Source organism: Staurois parvus, unplaced genomic scaffold (genome assembly GCF_062004578.1).
Source record: "Staurois parvus isolate SC_StPar_1 unplaced genomic scaffold, SC_StPar_1.0 ptg000090l, whole genome shotgun sequence".
NCBI lineage: Eukaryota > Metazoa > Chordata > Amphibia > Anura > Ranidae > Staurois > Staurois parvus.
In genome coordinates, this window is record NW_028317886.1 from 19,252,162 (window position 1) to 19,269,380 (window position 17,219).

At 39.6% G+C, this 17,219-nt stretch overlaps 1 protein-coding gene across 2 annotated transcripts in view; it reads left to right on the forward strand.

The window, feature by feature from the left end:
* LRBA (LPS responsive beige-like anchor protein) overlaps positions 1-17,219 on the forward strand; it is a 970,380-nt gene that overhangs the window by 195,836 nt on the left and 757,325 nt on the right. For both annotated transcript variants that reach the window (XM_089670467.1, XM_089670468.1), the window contains exons 25-27: positions 2,623-2,803; positions 9,953-10,080; positions 15,557-15,664. In XM_089670467.1, the coding sequence (XP_089526593.1) occupies positions 2,623-2,803; positions 9,953-10,080; positions 15,557-15,664 (417 nt within the window). The remainder of the gene's footprint in view (positions 1-2,622; positions 2,804-9,952; positions 10,081-15,556; positions 15,665-17,219) is intronic.

Genomic DNA, 17,219 nt, shown 5'->3' on the forward strand with positions numbered 1-17,219 from the left:
CTATTGAATGCCAACTGACTCAGATGGTCTTGGAGAAAGGAGAGGACAGCAGCATCCACATCCTTGACTGACTCAAGGAGGCCACGAATTCAAGCGTTATAAAGTCTGGATCTTTTTATAAGATCATCTTGCTTTGCCTGAGCTTAATCTAATTGTTGGTGCAAGTCCTCAATACTCTGGGTGTTTTGATTAATGCGAGAAATGGTAGCGGCTAGCTTACATTGGTTTTTTTTTTTTGTTTTTTTGTTTTTTTGGACTGGCCCTTGTTTAGTGGCTAAATGCTTAGCACTTCCGCCTGGCAGTACTAGAGTCGCTGATTCAAATCCCAACCACGGCATCACCTGCCTGGAGTTTGCATGTTCTCCCTGTACCTGTGTGGGTTTCCTCTGGTACTCTGGTTTCTTCCCACACGCCAAAGACTTGCTGGTAGGTTAATTGGATCCTGTCTAAATTGGCCGTAGTATGCATGAATGTAGGTACTTTAGATTGTACGCCCCTTGAGGGTTAGGGAATGATGTGAATGTTTATATATGTGTGTACGTAAAGTGCTGCGTAAATTGACGTCGCTATATAAGTTTCTGTAATAAATATTAAATTGTCGATTGGAGATTTTATGAAACAATTATTGATATGTCCCATGTCATCAGAGGAGGATTAATGGCAGAATCTGGGATAGCAGGACTGCTTAGGAGGTTGAGTGTGCTGAAAGATTAAGGAAATCATCCAGTGTCCTCTCTAGCAGAGGTTCAGTTTAGGCCAGGACTTTCTGCCAGGGAAGGATTTACTTACTGGGGAAGAGCGCCCAGGATGGAGGTTCAGCACTTCTGCATGGTTGCGGACTTCCTCCAGAACCTCTGAACCATGTGGTTGTGGCTGAGTTGTAGCTGCCATCTTGGAATGGGATGTCAGGCAGTCTGAAGCATCTTTTTTTTATTTATTTATTTATTTTTTATTTTTCCTCCAGCCATCAGGTAATACAGAAGCAGATTTGGGACCTCCTCTCCCCACAAGTAGGTTTGGGACCGTCTCTCCCCACAAGTAGGTCTATCAGGTCTCCTTGAGCGCTAGGACTGGCAGGTTTCGCCTGGCTCGGTATGGAGCTCGCTAGCTAAGCTTTAATCTTGGTGAGATGTGTGCATCTGTCCCAAGGATTCCAAAAATGTTACAAATGCAATAGAAACGCCCTCTTTTTGGTGGGATTTTTAGAGGCACAAGTCAAACCAATAGTATTGTAAAAGATATATTTTGCTTTTTTTTTTTTTTAGTAAACCATATTTTATTTATTCAAAGTTAAAGACCTATAATTACAAAATATGGCATCAAACATGATTTTACAGTAGGTACATGAAGATGAATCATGCATGCATTTGCAGTTGATGCATTTCGAGACCGACAGTAATCTCTTCTTCAGAAGTGCTTTAGGGGCATGACACACAGCCCCTTCGGGGCCAAGAACATGAAACAACTGCCAGTTGACGAAGACCATTAATAAAGTGGATGTAGACAATATTTTCAAAATCCTCCCATGAATGAAAGAATGAAAATGGATAAAGGAAAAAAAAGAGGACAGCTGCCGTCCCATTAACCTCCAGGAGAGACCCCTCCACGGCCCCCAAGGGGCAACCAAGGGAGTTGTCTAATCCCCAATGTTAACTTGAATGAAATGGGGTTACAAAAATAGCAAATCCAGCTCAATGTGAGGATGCAGTCTCTTGACATAAAAAAACCAATAGGAAAAGAATACTCTCTGATGTTATGAGCCGGGTCAGAAGAACTGTCAGTTTCGAAATGCATCAAGAGCAAATGAATGCATGATTCATCCTCCTTCATATACTTATTGTAAAATCACATTTGCTGTTACCGCCATGTTTTGTAATTGTCTTTTTTAACTGTATAAATAAAATATTGTTTACAAAAAAAAGTTCTCTTTTACAATGCTATTGGTTTGACTTGTGCCTCTAAAAATCCCACTAATTGCATTGTGATAGGGATGATGGCACTTCTTGCATCACACCCATTTTCTGTTTCAATATTTTTATTAAGAACGTTTTCTTTTAAGAATAACAAGCTCAAGATACGCCCAGGCAGGGGCAGAGCAGAACAATAACACAGACAAATACATCCTGCTGACTTGTATTAGCCAAATAACGAAATGTCCGCATCACACCCATTTTCTTTCATTTATCTTAATGCAGACTTCTGGTAAAATCATTGAGGAAATCACACAAGCAGGAAATGCTATATTTGCTATATCTTTCTCAAAAGTGGAGTTACCTTTTAACTTTTGTTAGCATTTTGCTTCATTTTCAAATTAGAAAACATTCTTATTTTCTTGAATGTGTATAAGGATGCAGCTACTCAGATAAGCTGCTAGTATGCTGATCATAAGAGGCTTCTGGAAGCTGCATTAAAAGTATCTGAAAAACTGTATTTGTTTTTAGATCCATTGGTTAAGGGACTGTCGTTGCATTCATTTTGGTACATTGTCTTTATAATTTGACTTTTTTTGCCGTTAATAATTGTATATTGTTTTTCTCTTGCCTTGGAGCATTCTAGAGTTTCTGTTGCAAGTAAAGCCATAGATCCATAAAAAGCTGTTTTGGATTTATTTTTCTGTTTCAGCATGAACTGGAAAATATTGAACCTACCCAAGGTCTTTCTATAGAAACAGCTATAACATTCCTTCAGAGAGCAATAAGTCTTGTAGATGTCCTTATTTTTGCAAGTTCATTGGGCTTTACAGATATTGAAGCTGAAAAAAATATGTCATCTGGGGGCATCCTACGGCAGTGCCTTCGATTAGGTAAGATCATCATAAAGCATATGTATACATATTTTAAACATTTCTAGCAATGCTTTTTACAGTAGACTTCATAGCTATGAAGTGTTGCTAACTTTGAAAACCACCTGCATTCTCTGCTGTTGTTGATTTGCCTGCATGTCAAAAAAAGCCATTTCAATTCATGACACACGGATAACCAGCAAGAATGCAGATGGTTAGTGACCATATAGAATGTCCATTCAAGGTCTGGTAAGCACTTCAAGTAATTGCACAGAGCAACCCCCGATCCTACTCTTTTGGGGTCCCCTTCACCCTCCAGTGCTCCTGGCTCCATCTATTCTGTAAATGTCCCCATAGGAAGCTGCTTCCTATGGAGGCACTCGTGAGGGCTCAATTACTTCTCCCTCATCACAGGATTTGATTGACAGCAGCAGGAGCCAATGGCTCCCACTGCTATCAGTCAGCCCTGTGAGACCCTGTCCTGTACAGCACTGGATCGAGATCGAGCTCAAGTAAGTATGAGGGGCTGCAGTGGATCCTGTAGCACAGAAGCTGGGGTGTGGAAATTTTTGAAAAAAACTACTTGTCCAGGGACTAAATTGGTGTCCCAGTCTACTTGTCCCTCATGGCAATAGATTTGTCCAGATAAAAATTATTTTATTTTTTTTTTAACCAAAACCGTATTTAAATCTGAGGTGCTATTAGGAATTTCTGGGGCTTTTAAAAACAAAATGGGCTTTATGGAGACTTAAACTTTTTATATTTTTAACATTGCACTGTTTTTCTCCTCCTCACCTCCCTGCCTGTCTTCAGCACTGCACCCAGGGACCAGCAGCAAGGAGAGAAACCTTGCAGTGTAATGAGCACCGATTGGGTGCTTGCCAGGAAAGGGGGAGTGTCGGGCTTATCCTTTTATCCCTTTCGCTGCCAGAGCCGTTTTTATGTTTTTTGCACACGTTTAAAAAATCATTTTAGGCCAGAAGATTACACAACACCCAAACATACGTTTTCTGAAAGCAAACACCCTAGAGAATAAAATGGTGGTAGTTTCAATTTTTTATGTCACCTGATATTACCACAAAGGTCTAGGAAATGAAAACATTTCAGTACAAAATACACTTAGTGTTACTAAACCCACAACACTAAAAGCAGTCTGTATATGCAGTAAAGCATGCTTGTTATACTCACTGTTGAACCTAAGGGCTTAATCCTCTACATTGTGTAAAAAGGCCATTTGATCCTGATTTCTCTGCTCCTCCTCTTCTTCAAATGTCCATGTCTTACCTCCTGATAAGACAGACTGAACCATAGCCATTTTGCACATGTTTAGTTTGTATTGTTAGAGAGGTTTTTTTTTTCTTGGGAGAGTGCATGTGATCTGCATAGGGCCAATCCGCACTGTCCAGACAGAGATCAGGGGTTTTGCAACCTCCAAGAGCAGAAAAAAAACTCCTCCAAGCGTTAACCAGTGCTCTGCTGAACAGTGATAGAAGCCACAAGACTGCTTTAATTGCTGATGAGAAAAGGTATTTAGCAGTTTATATTTACTAAAATAATTGCACTTCCATATTCTGTGTACTGTGGGCGTCCAGATATAGTGAATGTAGGATCCTGGGTTTAGTAACACTTTAAGTAAATTTTTTGGCACAAAAAAGAAGCAAGTTACTAAATTTATTTTTTTGTAAAATATGAAAGATGAGGTTGCACCGAGTGAATAGATGGCAAATATTAAGTTTGCGTACACTTGTGAAATGGCGACAAACTTTAATACCCTACATTTTCTATAGGCAACGCTTTTAAAGCCCCTTAGAAGTCATCAGTTTAGCATTACGAAGTAGGTCTGGTGCTAGAATTGCTCTCATTCTAGCATGTGCGGCGATGTGTAACGTGTGTTGAAATAGACTTTTTGATGCATAGGCGCCTAAGCATGTGCTTTTACGTATCTACATGCGTATATATGTAGGGGGGGGGGGTCTTGAACATTTTTTTGGTGGGGATGGGGTGGTGTTGGGAGTTATGTGCTTGGGTGTAAACTTTAATTTTTACAATTTAAAAACGATATATAGAGATAGATATAGATATAGATTTTTTTACTTTTTTTTTTTTCATTACAAAAAGCCCCCTGTGTGATGATTTTTGGTAATAAACCAAAAAAGATTTCTCCTGCGCTCCGGGACCCAGGCCGGTGACGAGTAGATGGAATTAAAACCTCCAGAGAAGCAACCACCGGAGTATCCAAGGTCGTGCAGCTCCAAACCAAGGCTGGGGGAGCCCGAACAAACTGCAAAGTAAAACAACAAGAAGCGCACCAACCTTGTGCATTACCTCAGTAACAAAAATGTATTAAATGAAGGAAAGGTACTCACAAACAGCGAATAAAAATAGGCATGTAAGTCCACCAAGGGACTTCAAAGGTACGAGGCCAGCGCGAATCCCATCATGGGTATAGGTACTCAGTCCAGCTGACGCGTTTCGAAGGTCATGCCTTCTTCCTCAGAGCTGACTGGACTGAGAGTGTAAGTTATACACTCTCAGTCCAGTCAGCTCTGAGGAAGAAGGCATGACCTTCGAAACGCGTCAGTGGACTGAGTACCTATACCCATGATGGGATTTGCGCTGGCCTCGTACCTTTGAAGTCCCTTGGTGGACTTACATGCCTATTTTTATTCGCTGTTTGTGAGTACCTTTCCTTCATTTAATAAATTTTTGTTACTGAGGTAATGCACAAGGTTGGTGCGCTTCTTGTTGTTTTACTTTGATTTTTGGTGACCGGTTCTCTTTATTGGGACATCCAGCATCTAAAATACCATAGATGGGTCGAAAACCGGCCTTTTTTTTTAACAAAAAAACAAAAAATCGGTCTTTCAATAGGCCGACGTTACCACAAACGATAAAAAAAAATCGTCCGATTTTCGTCCCGTCTATGGCCGGCATTTAATTACTTCTGTGCCCTGCAGAGGGATCCGCTATTATATTTCACATTAAAAAGTATAGCGGTTACAACATTGTATCTATTTGTATCCATTTCGGATACAGATTTTTTATTCGGATACAAATAGATACATTGTTGCAACCGCAATACTTTTTCATGTCAAATATAATGGCGGACTGGATTTCTCCTCCTCCTCTCCCTCCTCCCCCTCTCCCTCCTCCCCCTCTCCCTCCTCCCCCTCTCCCTCCTCTCCCTATTCCTCCTCTCCCTCCTCCTCCTCTCCCTCCTCCTCCTCTCCCTCCTCCTCCTCTCCCTCCTCCCCCTCCTCCCTCCTCTCCCTCCTCCTCCCTCCTCCTATTTGTTTTTATATTGTGCCTTTTTTGCAAAATGGTGAAAATCGAAGGTACACAAAACTGTAAAAAAAAACCAAAAAGCAAATTACGTTAAAAAAAAATGGAGGTTATCATTTTTCACTTTTTTTCACAGCTTTTACACCCTGTAAAACTCATCCAAATATTTTCTGAGAGTATAGAAACCGGTAGAACAAAAAGATTTTTATGGTTGCTCAAATGTTTATCAAAACAATATTGATTTTTACTAATCTATTAAAATCATTATTAGAGGACCCAAACACAACATAACATTTTGATATTTCTACAATTTTCCAGTAAATCTAAAGGATAAAACTGTTTTGCGTTAACCAATTCCCATCCTATGGGAAGTATTAGAACATCCTTGGATAGGAAGGTTGGTAGCAATGACTGAGCGATCATTCTTTACAGATTCTTTCTGGCGATTGTGTGTTATAAAAGTAATCCGAGCATCTAAAGAGCTGCTATATTACATTTTACTGGCACTGCCACCTTTATGGGCTCTCCCGTGCGATTGGAAAGCACCGTAAGGATGTGGCTGGCTGCATCCTACTTCAGGGACACAGTAAGAGGAACAGATGGCGTTTCTCCCAATGTGTGATGTCAGAAACAGAAATTGATGAGAGTTGTCACTTTTGGTTTCGGGTCTTTGTTTACAAGCTAGTTTTACCTTGTGAAATTTTTGGATTGAACCAGTCCAAGTTTGATCTAATGCTTTCAAGGGTAGAGGAGACACTTGGGGCCTGAGACCTCAGATGTTTCATTAAAGAAGTTGTGTAACTGCTTAATGTTATCAGAAGAGATGTGTAAGAGACGGTGAAAAAAAAAAAAAAAATTAAAAGATTATAATAACATTTTTTTCAAAGTATCCCCACCCTGCTGTACATACATGCAATGCCAAATGCATGCGTCGGTATACAATGTTTGGGGGTTAGAAGTAGTTTTCTAGCAAAAAAAAGGGAGGAGAATGTCAGAATTGTCCCAGACTGGCAGTTGTTAATAAATAACAAATATTTGTAACTTTTAAATTGTGCCTTTTTGCGTAACGCTAAAAATCGAAGGTATGCAAAACTGTAGATAAGCAATCTGGAGGCTGACGTTAACCTTTGCATTGTGGTAATGCCCAATCGGCATTGATATGCTTTGTGATAAAATGATGCAGGCATACATTTTATTGCAACGCAGTTCGTCACAATGTGCAGCAACACATTACAATGCGCTGCTGCACAGAAAGTTGAATTAATGTAATTTAAAATAAAATAAAAAAAACTAGCCAATGCATTGCATTGATGGACTGCAGTGTCTGTCTGCAAGACCAGCGCCCAATGGGCTATGTGCAACATGCCATGGGCTCTCAGTGTGTTTGTGCACTACAGTGCACCATGGCATGTAAAGTGTATTATTGGTATGTTTCTAGTGTGTGTGTGTGTTTTGATGGATGGTATTTATGCCTCATTCACAAGGCCAAAAAAAGCTGTAAAGTAGAAGCTGAACAACCCTGCTATAAGTTCATGGTCACCGTACTGACCATGAACTTGGAATGGGAATGCAGCCCAACGTATGGCATGCTGACGTGGCCAACTGTAAGTGTTACCGTGCCATCATACGCATGCCATATGTCAGTTGCTGCGAAAGGCTTAAGAGATGTCACAAATGTATAGAAGCAGAGAAATTGGATATGTTTTTTGCATTTCTTTACAGCTTGTTGCATTGTTTTCACTGCTATTTTAGACAAACGTAGGTGCCAAATAGACAGTTTGTAATTAATTCATAATGTGTTGCGCTCCCAGTGAGAGTATCAAAGATATTAATTCTATTTACCCTTTTATAAACAAATGTATACTCAGGTAATGTGCAAAAATAAAAATATATATAGTGATAGAAAAAAATTATTATATATATTATCCACTAATGAAAAAATGGAAAATGTGAACATAATACCCTCAAACAATATGTGATAAAAATGTGTACTAAAACAGGAATATAAATCAATATGCATCAAAATTATTCAAAAGAAAAAATATTAAATAATTAATATATATATATATATATATATATATATATATATATATATATACTGCTAATTAAATTTGTGATAATAGTGTCCTTTGATTTCTGTGACTTAGTGCTTGATTAAATCTTGATTTGGTGACTTATTGTGAATCCGTGACTTTCTTTAAATCCTTAATCAGTGAAGATGTATGCTCACCTCCTTATTAGCCTGCAATTAGGCTATTCACACTTGTGGTTCACCTCCTATGGAACCTGTTTAGATGGAATCCCTCCTTTACAGATTGTGAAAACGTGGATATCCGTTATCCTTAATTAGCCCTTGTGCGTTTTTCCATATGTGGGAACAAATTGCCAGACATAGTGTTTTATCCTTATAAAAAGGTTTCCGCTTTATTGCTTTCCAATAGGTACACTCACATAGATAGTGTGCGGTATAGGATGAATTTGCTCAGCTCAAGTAATCCGCCAACCGTCCAGCCATGCACCCGCCGTCTGTCAAACACTCCGACTCTCTCCGAGTGACAACGCAGCCCCACCCCTACGCGTTACGCCACTGGTCACGTGGCTTCATCAGGGGGTTATGATTCTGAATCATAACCCCCTGATGAAGCCACGTGACCAGTGGCGTAACGCGTAGGGGTGGGGCTGCGTTGTCACTCGGAGAGAGTCGGAGTGTTTGACAGACGGCGGGTGCATGGCTGGACGGTTGGCGGATTACTTGAGCTGAGCAAATTCATCCTATACCGCACACTATCTATGTGAGTGTACCTATTGGAAAGCAATAAAGCGGAAACCTTTTATAAGGATAAAACACTATGTCTGGCAATTTGTTCCCACATATGGAAAAACGCACAAGGGCTAATTAAGGATAACGGATATCCACGTTTTCACAATCTGTAAAGGAGGAATTCCATCTAAACAGGTTCCATAGGAGGTGAACCACAAGTGTGAATAGCCTAATTGCAGGCTAATAAGGAGGTGAGCATACATCTTCACTGATTAAGGATTTAAAGAAAGTCACGGATTCACAATAAGTCACCAAATCAAGATTTAATCAAGCACTAAGTCGCAGAAATCAAAGGACACTATTATCACAAATTTAATTAGCAGTATATATATATATATATATATATATATTAATTATTTAATATTTTTTCTTTTGAATAATTTTGATGCATATTGATTTATATTCCTGTTTTAGTACACATTTTTATCACATATTGTTTTCGAGGGTATTATGTTCACATTTTCCATTTTTTCATTAGTGGATAATATATATAATAATTTTTTTCTATCACTATATATATTTTTATTTTTGCACATTACCTGAGTATACATTTGTTTATAAAAGGGTAAATAGAATTAATATCTTTGATACTCTCACTGGGAGCGCAACACATTATGAATTAATAACTTTATGGACACAGTGGTAGTAGTGTGTTGAGTGTTTGCGATCCTATTAACATTTGGGACAGTGTGTGTCCTTTTTTATCGGCTTTGAGGGGTTAATATTGGGTTAATAGTGGGTGGATATATTGGCTCGCAAGTCACATAAATATCTGCTAATAGACAGTTTGTAATGTTTTGGTTAATAGGATTTTTAAACAGCTTCTGTCTGACCACCATACCACGCCATCAATTCTGTTGTGATTGCCAAAAATCTTTTATTTTTCATAAATAAGTTTTGTAAAATGTATTTATATAAATCTGTTTGAAAATAATGTACTTTGTTTTGCTACCTTTAAAGTTAGCTGGAAAACCTAAAGATTGGTCCTTTTCATTGTATGTCATAAGTTATTTGGGGGCTTTTGTAAGCTGAGAATTATTACTTTTTATTTTTTTTTTCCATTTTAGTGTGTGCTATTGCTGTTAGAAATTGTCTGGAGTGTCAGCAGCACTTGCAATTAAAATCCACAGGAGAAAATATGAAAAACCAGAAGGCAATTCATGGCCTGGTGGGAACAGCAAAATCTGCTGCAAAGGTAATGTCTGTGTGCAAGGCATGGCACAGTACTGTGTGTTTCTCATTAAGGTCCAAACAAAAAAGGACTATGTGTGCTCCGAGAATTCATTGATCACAGAAACTTGCGTAGCCATAAAACCCCATGTTGAGCAAACCTGTTCCACTGTGACATTGAAAGTATTGTGGACTAATCATTATATTAAATTGGAAGCTTGCTTCTATAGTCATTCCTATTTATTGGCAGCTTGCTTTTATAGTCATTTGGATTGTGAAAGGAAACCGGAGCACCCAGAGGAAATTCACACAAATGTAGAAAGGACATAAAACCTCCCTGAAGACACTGTCCGTAGTTGAAATTTATTTACAAGACCTCTGCTTTGCAAGGTTTGACTACTAACCACTAAGTCACAGAGATAAAGGAAAGTGTCAGTTTATGCTAAAAGTAAAGCGACTGTTGATGTTGAATTGTTTTAATGTGTCATTACCATAATGCAGCAGGCACAGATTATTGCAGCATGCAACACATGAATTGCTTTGCACTGCAGTAAAATATGTTTAGCAAAAGTAGGTTTCCCAAATCGGCTTTCAGTTAGAATGAGAGAGATACTCCACCTACCTAAAGCAGGAAATGTATCGTCCCAATGAATAAAAAGATTATAGTCACCTAGTGTCATTTTTTTGGTTTCCTCCAGCCTAACAGGAACATCAAAATGTTTTGTTTTTTTCCTTCAGGCCTTCATGGTGGTTGCAAGGGCCTCCCAGTTTATACCCCCCCATGATTTCCGGGAGAGTGGACCTGGAGTGGAACTTGGCTATTGCTGTATTCTAGTTGTGGGATCTTTCCTCCCTACCATCTTCTTGTTTCTCCCCAAGGTTTTTTTCTCTGCCTGAGAAGAAACACATATCCCCATGGGCTCAGAGTCTCTGATGGTGCCCTCTCTTGCTTGCATTTGGTCAGGCTCAGAGTCCTCTCCTGTGTTGCTTCAGGAGGTTTGGGGTAGAGGGAGCCCTCAGTGGCCAGCTGAACCCCTGATGTATGCTGTTGATGGACCATGGCTGCTGGCATCCCCAAATCTTTTTAGAGGAAGGAGTGACATGTCTTTGCTGAGCCAGTTGACTCACTTCCAGTGCAAGGGCAAGGATGGACTTTGATATTACGCTGTGGGTCTCCATGAACCAGCAACAAGACAAAAAGAACTTGGGTATACTCTGGTGCTGGTATCCATAGACACCAGTGAGGGAGCACAAGTGAATAGAGGATGGAGCAGTAGGTGTACCTGGATCTTCCCTGAAGTCTTACAGCAGATTTCTTCAGGTCAGCAGTTCTACACATTGCTGTCTAATTTCACTATGCCAGCTGCTATGAATCTGGCAGACAACTCCAAGGTAGATTGGCTTGGGTTTTTCTTACAGCTCTCCTGGGTGTACTCTTGGCAGGTTGTCTTTCAAGTTTTGGTGTGCCACTTACAAGTGCAGAATTGAATGTGCTGTCTGTTCTGATACACCATTGGTTTAGCAAATTGGAAGAATTATACTGCAGCCCTAACCTTTTTCAAGGTGCAGAGCGTCAGAAGCTCAGAGGTAAGCAGAAGCTACATCCTATTAATCCCTTCCTCTATACCTTTACTCGACAGCCTAGGGGTTCTTCTGTGGTTTCAAGGCTACGTTCAGCTTCAAAAGAAATAAAAACACATTTTTGTGTAGGAAAAAAATGTTTTTGTTTTTGTTTTGTTTTTTTTCAAAGAAACCTGAAAAGCATTGCACCAGCAAATCATTGAGTCATGGGTGCAGTGCCAGGCTCCTGCAAACTTTCTCCAGCTATCTGTCCTTATCCCTGTATGGGCTTACAGTTGGTGAGCTAGAGGAAGTGTCAATGGACTACTAGTGCAGAGACACTGCACTTGTGTTAATTAAAAACCATGATCCTGTCTGCTGAGGTGGAAGACAGGATTTGTAGTTCATTTTTCTCTGTGAAGGAATGACACAACAGTGAGGGAGGAGCCCTGCACAGCCGTGTGAATTTGAAAAATGACAGCTTGGGGGGGTAGCCACATGTTACATCCTAAATAGGGGTTTAGCATGTAACATGTTGATTAAGATAGTTAACTTTTAACAAGGACTTTTTTGTTCTTGATTTTAGGCAATACCTCGTCCCTATGCTGACCTAGAAATATAAAATGTGAATCCTGCAATGTTTAAAGTAGTTAAGGTGTTAAAAGTATAGTCCTAACAATATAGCTGAAACAAATATTTTAATAATCCATAGTCAGAAAGTAGAAATAACAGTGTTTTTTTTTTTTTTTTTTTTTAACTTCTTTCATATCGGTCACATGATTGCTGTGCCTTCTGCAGTGTATACGGAGTGGCATGGTCATCTGTGACTTTTGGAAGTGATATATGCTGCCAAGCATCAGTGTTTGCAAAATTGTACACGCGCAAATATCCCAGGGGCATAACATTACTTCCTCCTTCTCTAGCCAACTAGAGAAGGAGAGGTGTGCAGGGGATGCGTCTTCAAACAGATAATGAAAGACACAGGCACGCTTTCACAGTGTGCCTATAACTGTGAATGGGAGTAGAATGCTCGCAAACTGTGTATGCTAGCACGTATCGGCTTACGTGCTTAACATGGTCAGTTTACGACCACGAAGAAGAGGAACTGGCAGAATCATCCAGGTATTAGATAGCTATTTCAGGAAAAAGTAACATTATTTTATATATATATATATATATATATATATATATATATATATATATATATATATATATAAAATACAGATTTAAAGAGACTTAAAATTAAACGTTTTATGTTACAAGCACTTTAAGGTCATGGCGTTTAGCCATGCTGTGAATCCTAGCGTAAAGAATCTATTGATTCCTGTGGCTAGGATTGATAGCTGTGTGCGGATAGCTGTAGTTGCCCACAGGCTGTCGGCGGCTGCAGTAATTCATGACTAATTTTGGTCAACCAGCGATGACCCGCGGTCATTGTGGTTGAACACACACAGCAAGCAGTTACCTGTGGTTGACGTGGCTAGATGCAGGTAAAGTGTCCAGCCATGATGACTGGCTCTGCTATCCACACACAGCTTTCAGTCCCAGCTACAAGAATTAGTATATTTTCGCCACTGAGATTCACAGCATGGCTAAACACCTATGCAAATGCAGCCTAATTGACTTGCTTCTGGGATAAAGTGCTGCATAGACAACCTGTGTTTAAAGTAGAACAGTCTGATTGCATTTACCAAAAGAACATATATTCCAGATTAATAATTATGCTATCAAAATTGCGCTATAAATTGCCTCCAACTTGGCTCCTGTTTCTTCTTGTTGGAGGCTGCCATTTTGAAGCCCAGAGCAGTCACTTCCTTACTAAGAACTATCCCCCTCTCCTTGGTCTCAAAAACTGTCACTTTCTATAAGTATAATGTGTGCATCTCCAGCCTTGATTGTATGTCTTGGCTCAGCTAGAAAGGAAGGCTGTCAGAAGCTTAAAGCTCCATGGACACTGGCTTAAAAAAATGCTAGTGCTCTTGGCAAAAGATACTCAAATTTTGTGAGTCTTTTGTACCAGCTTTTAGGAGCACAGAGCAGTTAAGTATACCATGTTTGTTATTTTAGTCAGTTTATTTTTCTTCTTTTAGCTAGTGGGCTGAAGAGGGGAAAAAAAAAAAAAAAAAAAAAAAGATTCCTCCATTCACACAAATGAGGTGGATGAAGGAATTCTCCTGCCTGGACAGTGTATTCCAGCAGCAGGACACACCACTGTTTGGAATACACAAATCAGTGGCTGCAGCCACTGATTGAGAAAAGTATTCCAACATTCTCTTTTGATGGTCAATGAAACAATTGACTTCTGTTGGGCAGGAATGGCCACACACTGAAATTTGGCTGGATATCTGCTGAACTGGCAGATTTTGATCTGTCCATGGCCAACTTAAGCAGGTCCTGCAAGCAGTACCCCCACCCTAATTGGTATTTCTAACTTGTCCTTTTCATATGCTGTCCTAGAAGATGATTTGGGAACACTGAGCTGGTTACCTGATAACTAATTTCTAGTAATCTTCCAGGACAACAGTGATTTCCGCAGTATATTCTGTGTTGTATTGTGTTATTATGTAATTCCATTGGTTGCCTTTGGTTCTTGCCTAATCCTGAGAAGACTAGGTGAGTATACTCTCCAAATAATTGTGGATGATTTTTTTTTTTCTTTCAGGTACTGTAGGCAGAGCCTCTCTTCTATGCTATCCTGCAAGATTCCTGGAAATTAAATAAACTGATTTTTTCTGAATTGAGGAGCACTTTAAACATCTTCTGGTGCATTCAGTACTGCAAATTACAGAGGTGTAAACGAGCCCTTAATTAACATTTTATAGAATTTTTCAGAAATATTAGCAGTCCACTCTAACATCTTGGGGCTGCTGAGCATGCCTGTTTATGGGAGAAAAGACTATTTGTTACAGGATAAGTTCACCTTTGTTAAAAAAAAAAAAAAAAAAAAAAAATAAATGCACATTTTTACCTGCAAAATCATGAGCATTTATTTATTTTTTTAACTGGAGCCTGCAAAGCATTATACCTGTGATCAGTGGATCGTGGGTGCAATGTTATGTTGTGCTCCTGTAGACACGGCTGACGGCTCTCTGCCCATACCTCTATATGGGGAGATAGTTACTGAGCTGAGGGGAGGGGCAGTGAACTACAAGGATGCTGATCAGTGTGTTCGTAATTCATTAAAAATTACAAGCCATCTGCCGCAGATCTCTGTGAATGAATGACGTGGCTGTGTGGGAGGAGTCCTGCATAGTAGCGCCATTTTTACATTTTGGCAGAGGAACAGAACCCCCACCTGCTGTTACAAGTGAGGGGGTTGAGGTGGGGGTGTTGAACATGTTACACTCTAAATACGGGTGTAACATGTTCAGAAGGTGAACTTAGCCTTTTAAGAATAAGATTTTGGCAGTCCAGGCCAGAACATTGCATGTTATCACTGTGCTTGCATGGGTTTTCTTTTCTGGTTTCCTCCCACACGCCAAAGACATGCTGGAAAATTAATTGGTTTCTGTCTAAGTTATCACTAGTATGTGTATGTATGCATGTGAGATGGGCAACTTAGATTGTAAGATCCTTGAAGACGGGCTGATGTTACAGTACAGTATGCAAAGTGCTGCATAAATTGTTGGTGCTATATAAAGGCCTGTAAAAATATATTAAATATTTCCTCACCCACTTAATTATGTGGAAGGTTTTACTCCATGCTTTGAAAGGCAACTGAGTTCTTTTTCTAAAGAGATTTAATGCAATGCTAGTTTTTGTACATAGTTGCACTACAAGTGAGATCTGTTGACCTAATTGGAGTGAAAAGAGAAACTTCAACTTAATATTACTTAGTATTAATAGTACTTGTATGTTAAAGGGGGATTGGTAAGGCATATCATTGAATTTAACATCACTATTGTGTTTGTGTGTTTTTTTTTTTTTGTATATGTTTCCAGAGTCCAGTTGACATACTGACAGGAGGAATTTCTCCGGTGCGAGACTATGACAGACTTCTACAAGACATGGATATAAACAGATTGCGAGCTGTTGTCTTCAGAGATGTGGTAAGTGGAACATCAATACTTGAGTTCTATGTTACCTTTTGAAATGTGTTTCCTGTTTTGTGTTACAGGACTTTTCAAACTTGATTAACTGTAACACATTCTTGCTTCCCATGCTTTCCACCAAGACTAACTGTATTTAGTAGAGTGTGTCCCTGTGCTTGACTACTCTCAACATGCAGAATCTCATTGTTAGTAATTGCGCCTGTTTACGTTTAAAAAAAAAAAAATAGATGAGCTTTTTTTTGGGGGAGATGTTTTTGGCTCCACAAACTTCAGTTTGAGTACTTTTTTTTTTTTTGCCTGGAAAATTCCTCTAGAACTGCTTTTCTACCCTTGCCCAACCCAGGAAACAAATGTCTGAAACTTGATACACAGTCAAAAACCCTTGTATAAAGCTTGTAAATACTTTTAAAAATTCCAAAGAAGTAATTTTTCATTACCAAAGAATTACTTTGCTATAAGCAAGCATTTACCTGAATGACATCGATTCATTCAGGGTTTTTTTTTTTTTTTTTTGTGCTTAGCTGTGATTTGGCCATGGCTAATCACATGACACAGCTGGGCTGTGATTGGCCCAGCTTGTACATGTGATTGTTGTGACCATTCACATCTAGACACACTTGTATACAATGGATGGCATGAAAGGAAGGAAGTATACAACTGTCATGTGACCTGCTGTGATTGATCACAGCAGGTCACATGGTACTGGAAATAGGGCCGGTACACAGATCTGTCATTGGCCGTGTCCGAGGTACACGGTCGGTGACAGATCGCACCGCAGAGCGGCCCTGCGAGCAGGCGCACTGCGCTTGCCTGAAAGGACGCCATATGGCGTCCACCCAGAAGTACGAGCTGTTCGCCCGCCCGCCATCTGGCTATAGGCCGGGCGGCAACTGGTTAAATCTAGAAAGGCTACTTTTTGTCTGTCATCGTACCTTGAAGGTATACTTAAGTTGATGCGAGACCAAAGGTTTTCACCCAAGTAAATTTTATGTGGGACACATCCATCAAAAAGCTGGATTTGGATCAGCATTGGGCCCTCAGGGTCAGGTGTTTGCTCTTGCTTGTTTCAGAGATCACTGGCTTTCCCATTCCTTGACTAAGACCTTTGTACAGAATATCTCTGGCTCCCCTATTCTCTCCATTTTGACGAACTTGCATTTAGTTCCTTCAGTACTTCATATTCAGCCTTTGAACCTATGAAGTATTTTTCTCTCTACTCCTTACCTATGTAGCCATCACTTTGATGAGATGAGCACCCAAGATGGTGGTCTTATCCTCTAAAGAACCTTTTCTAAACTTGTACAAGGAGAAGGTGGTGTTGAGGTCCAGAACTTCCTTTCTACCTAAAGTAGTTTATTCTTTCATTTCAACAAGGAAACTTGGTGAAATTAAAGCTATTCCCACTTGAGTACAACTCTTAATACACAATTAAATAGTCTTACAAAATCAAATACAAATGAATAATGAAACTTTATTTTCCCTGGGACATTGAAAAGCGCGAAACTGCAAATTAAACAGTGTCTTTTTCTGTGTTCAACATCCACACTCTGTT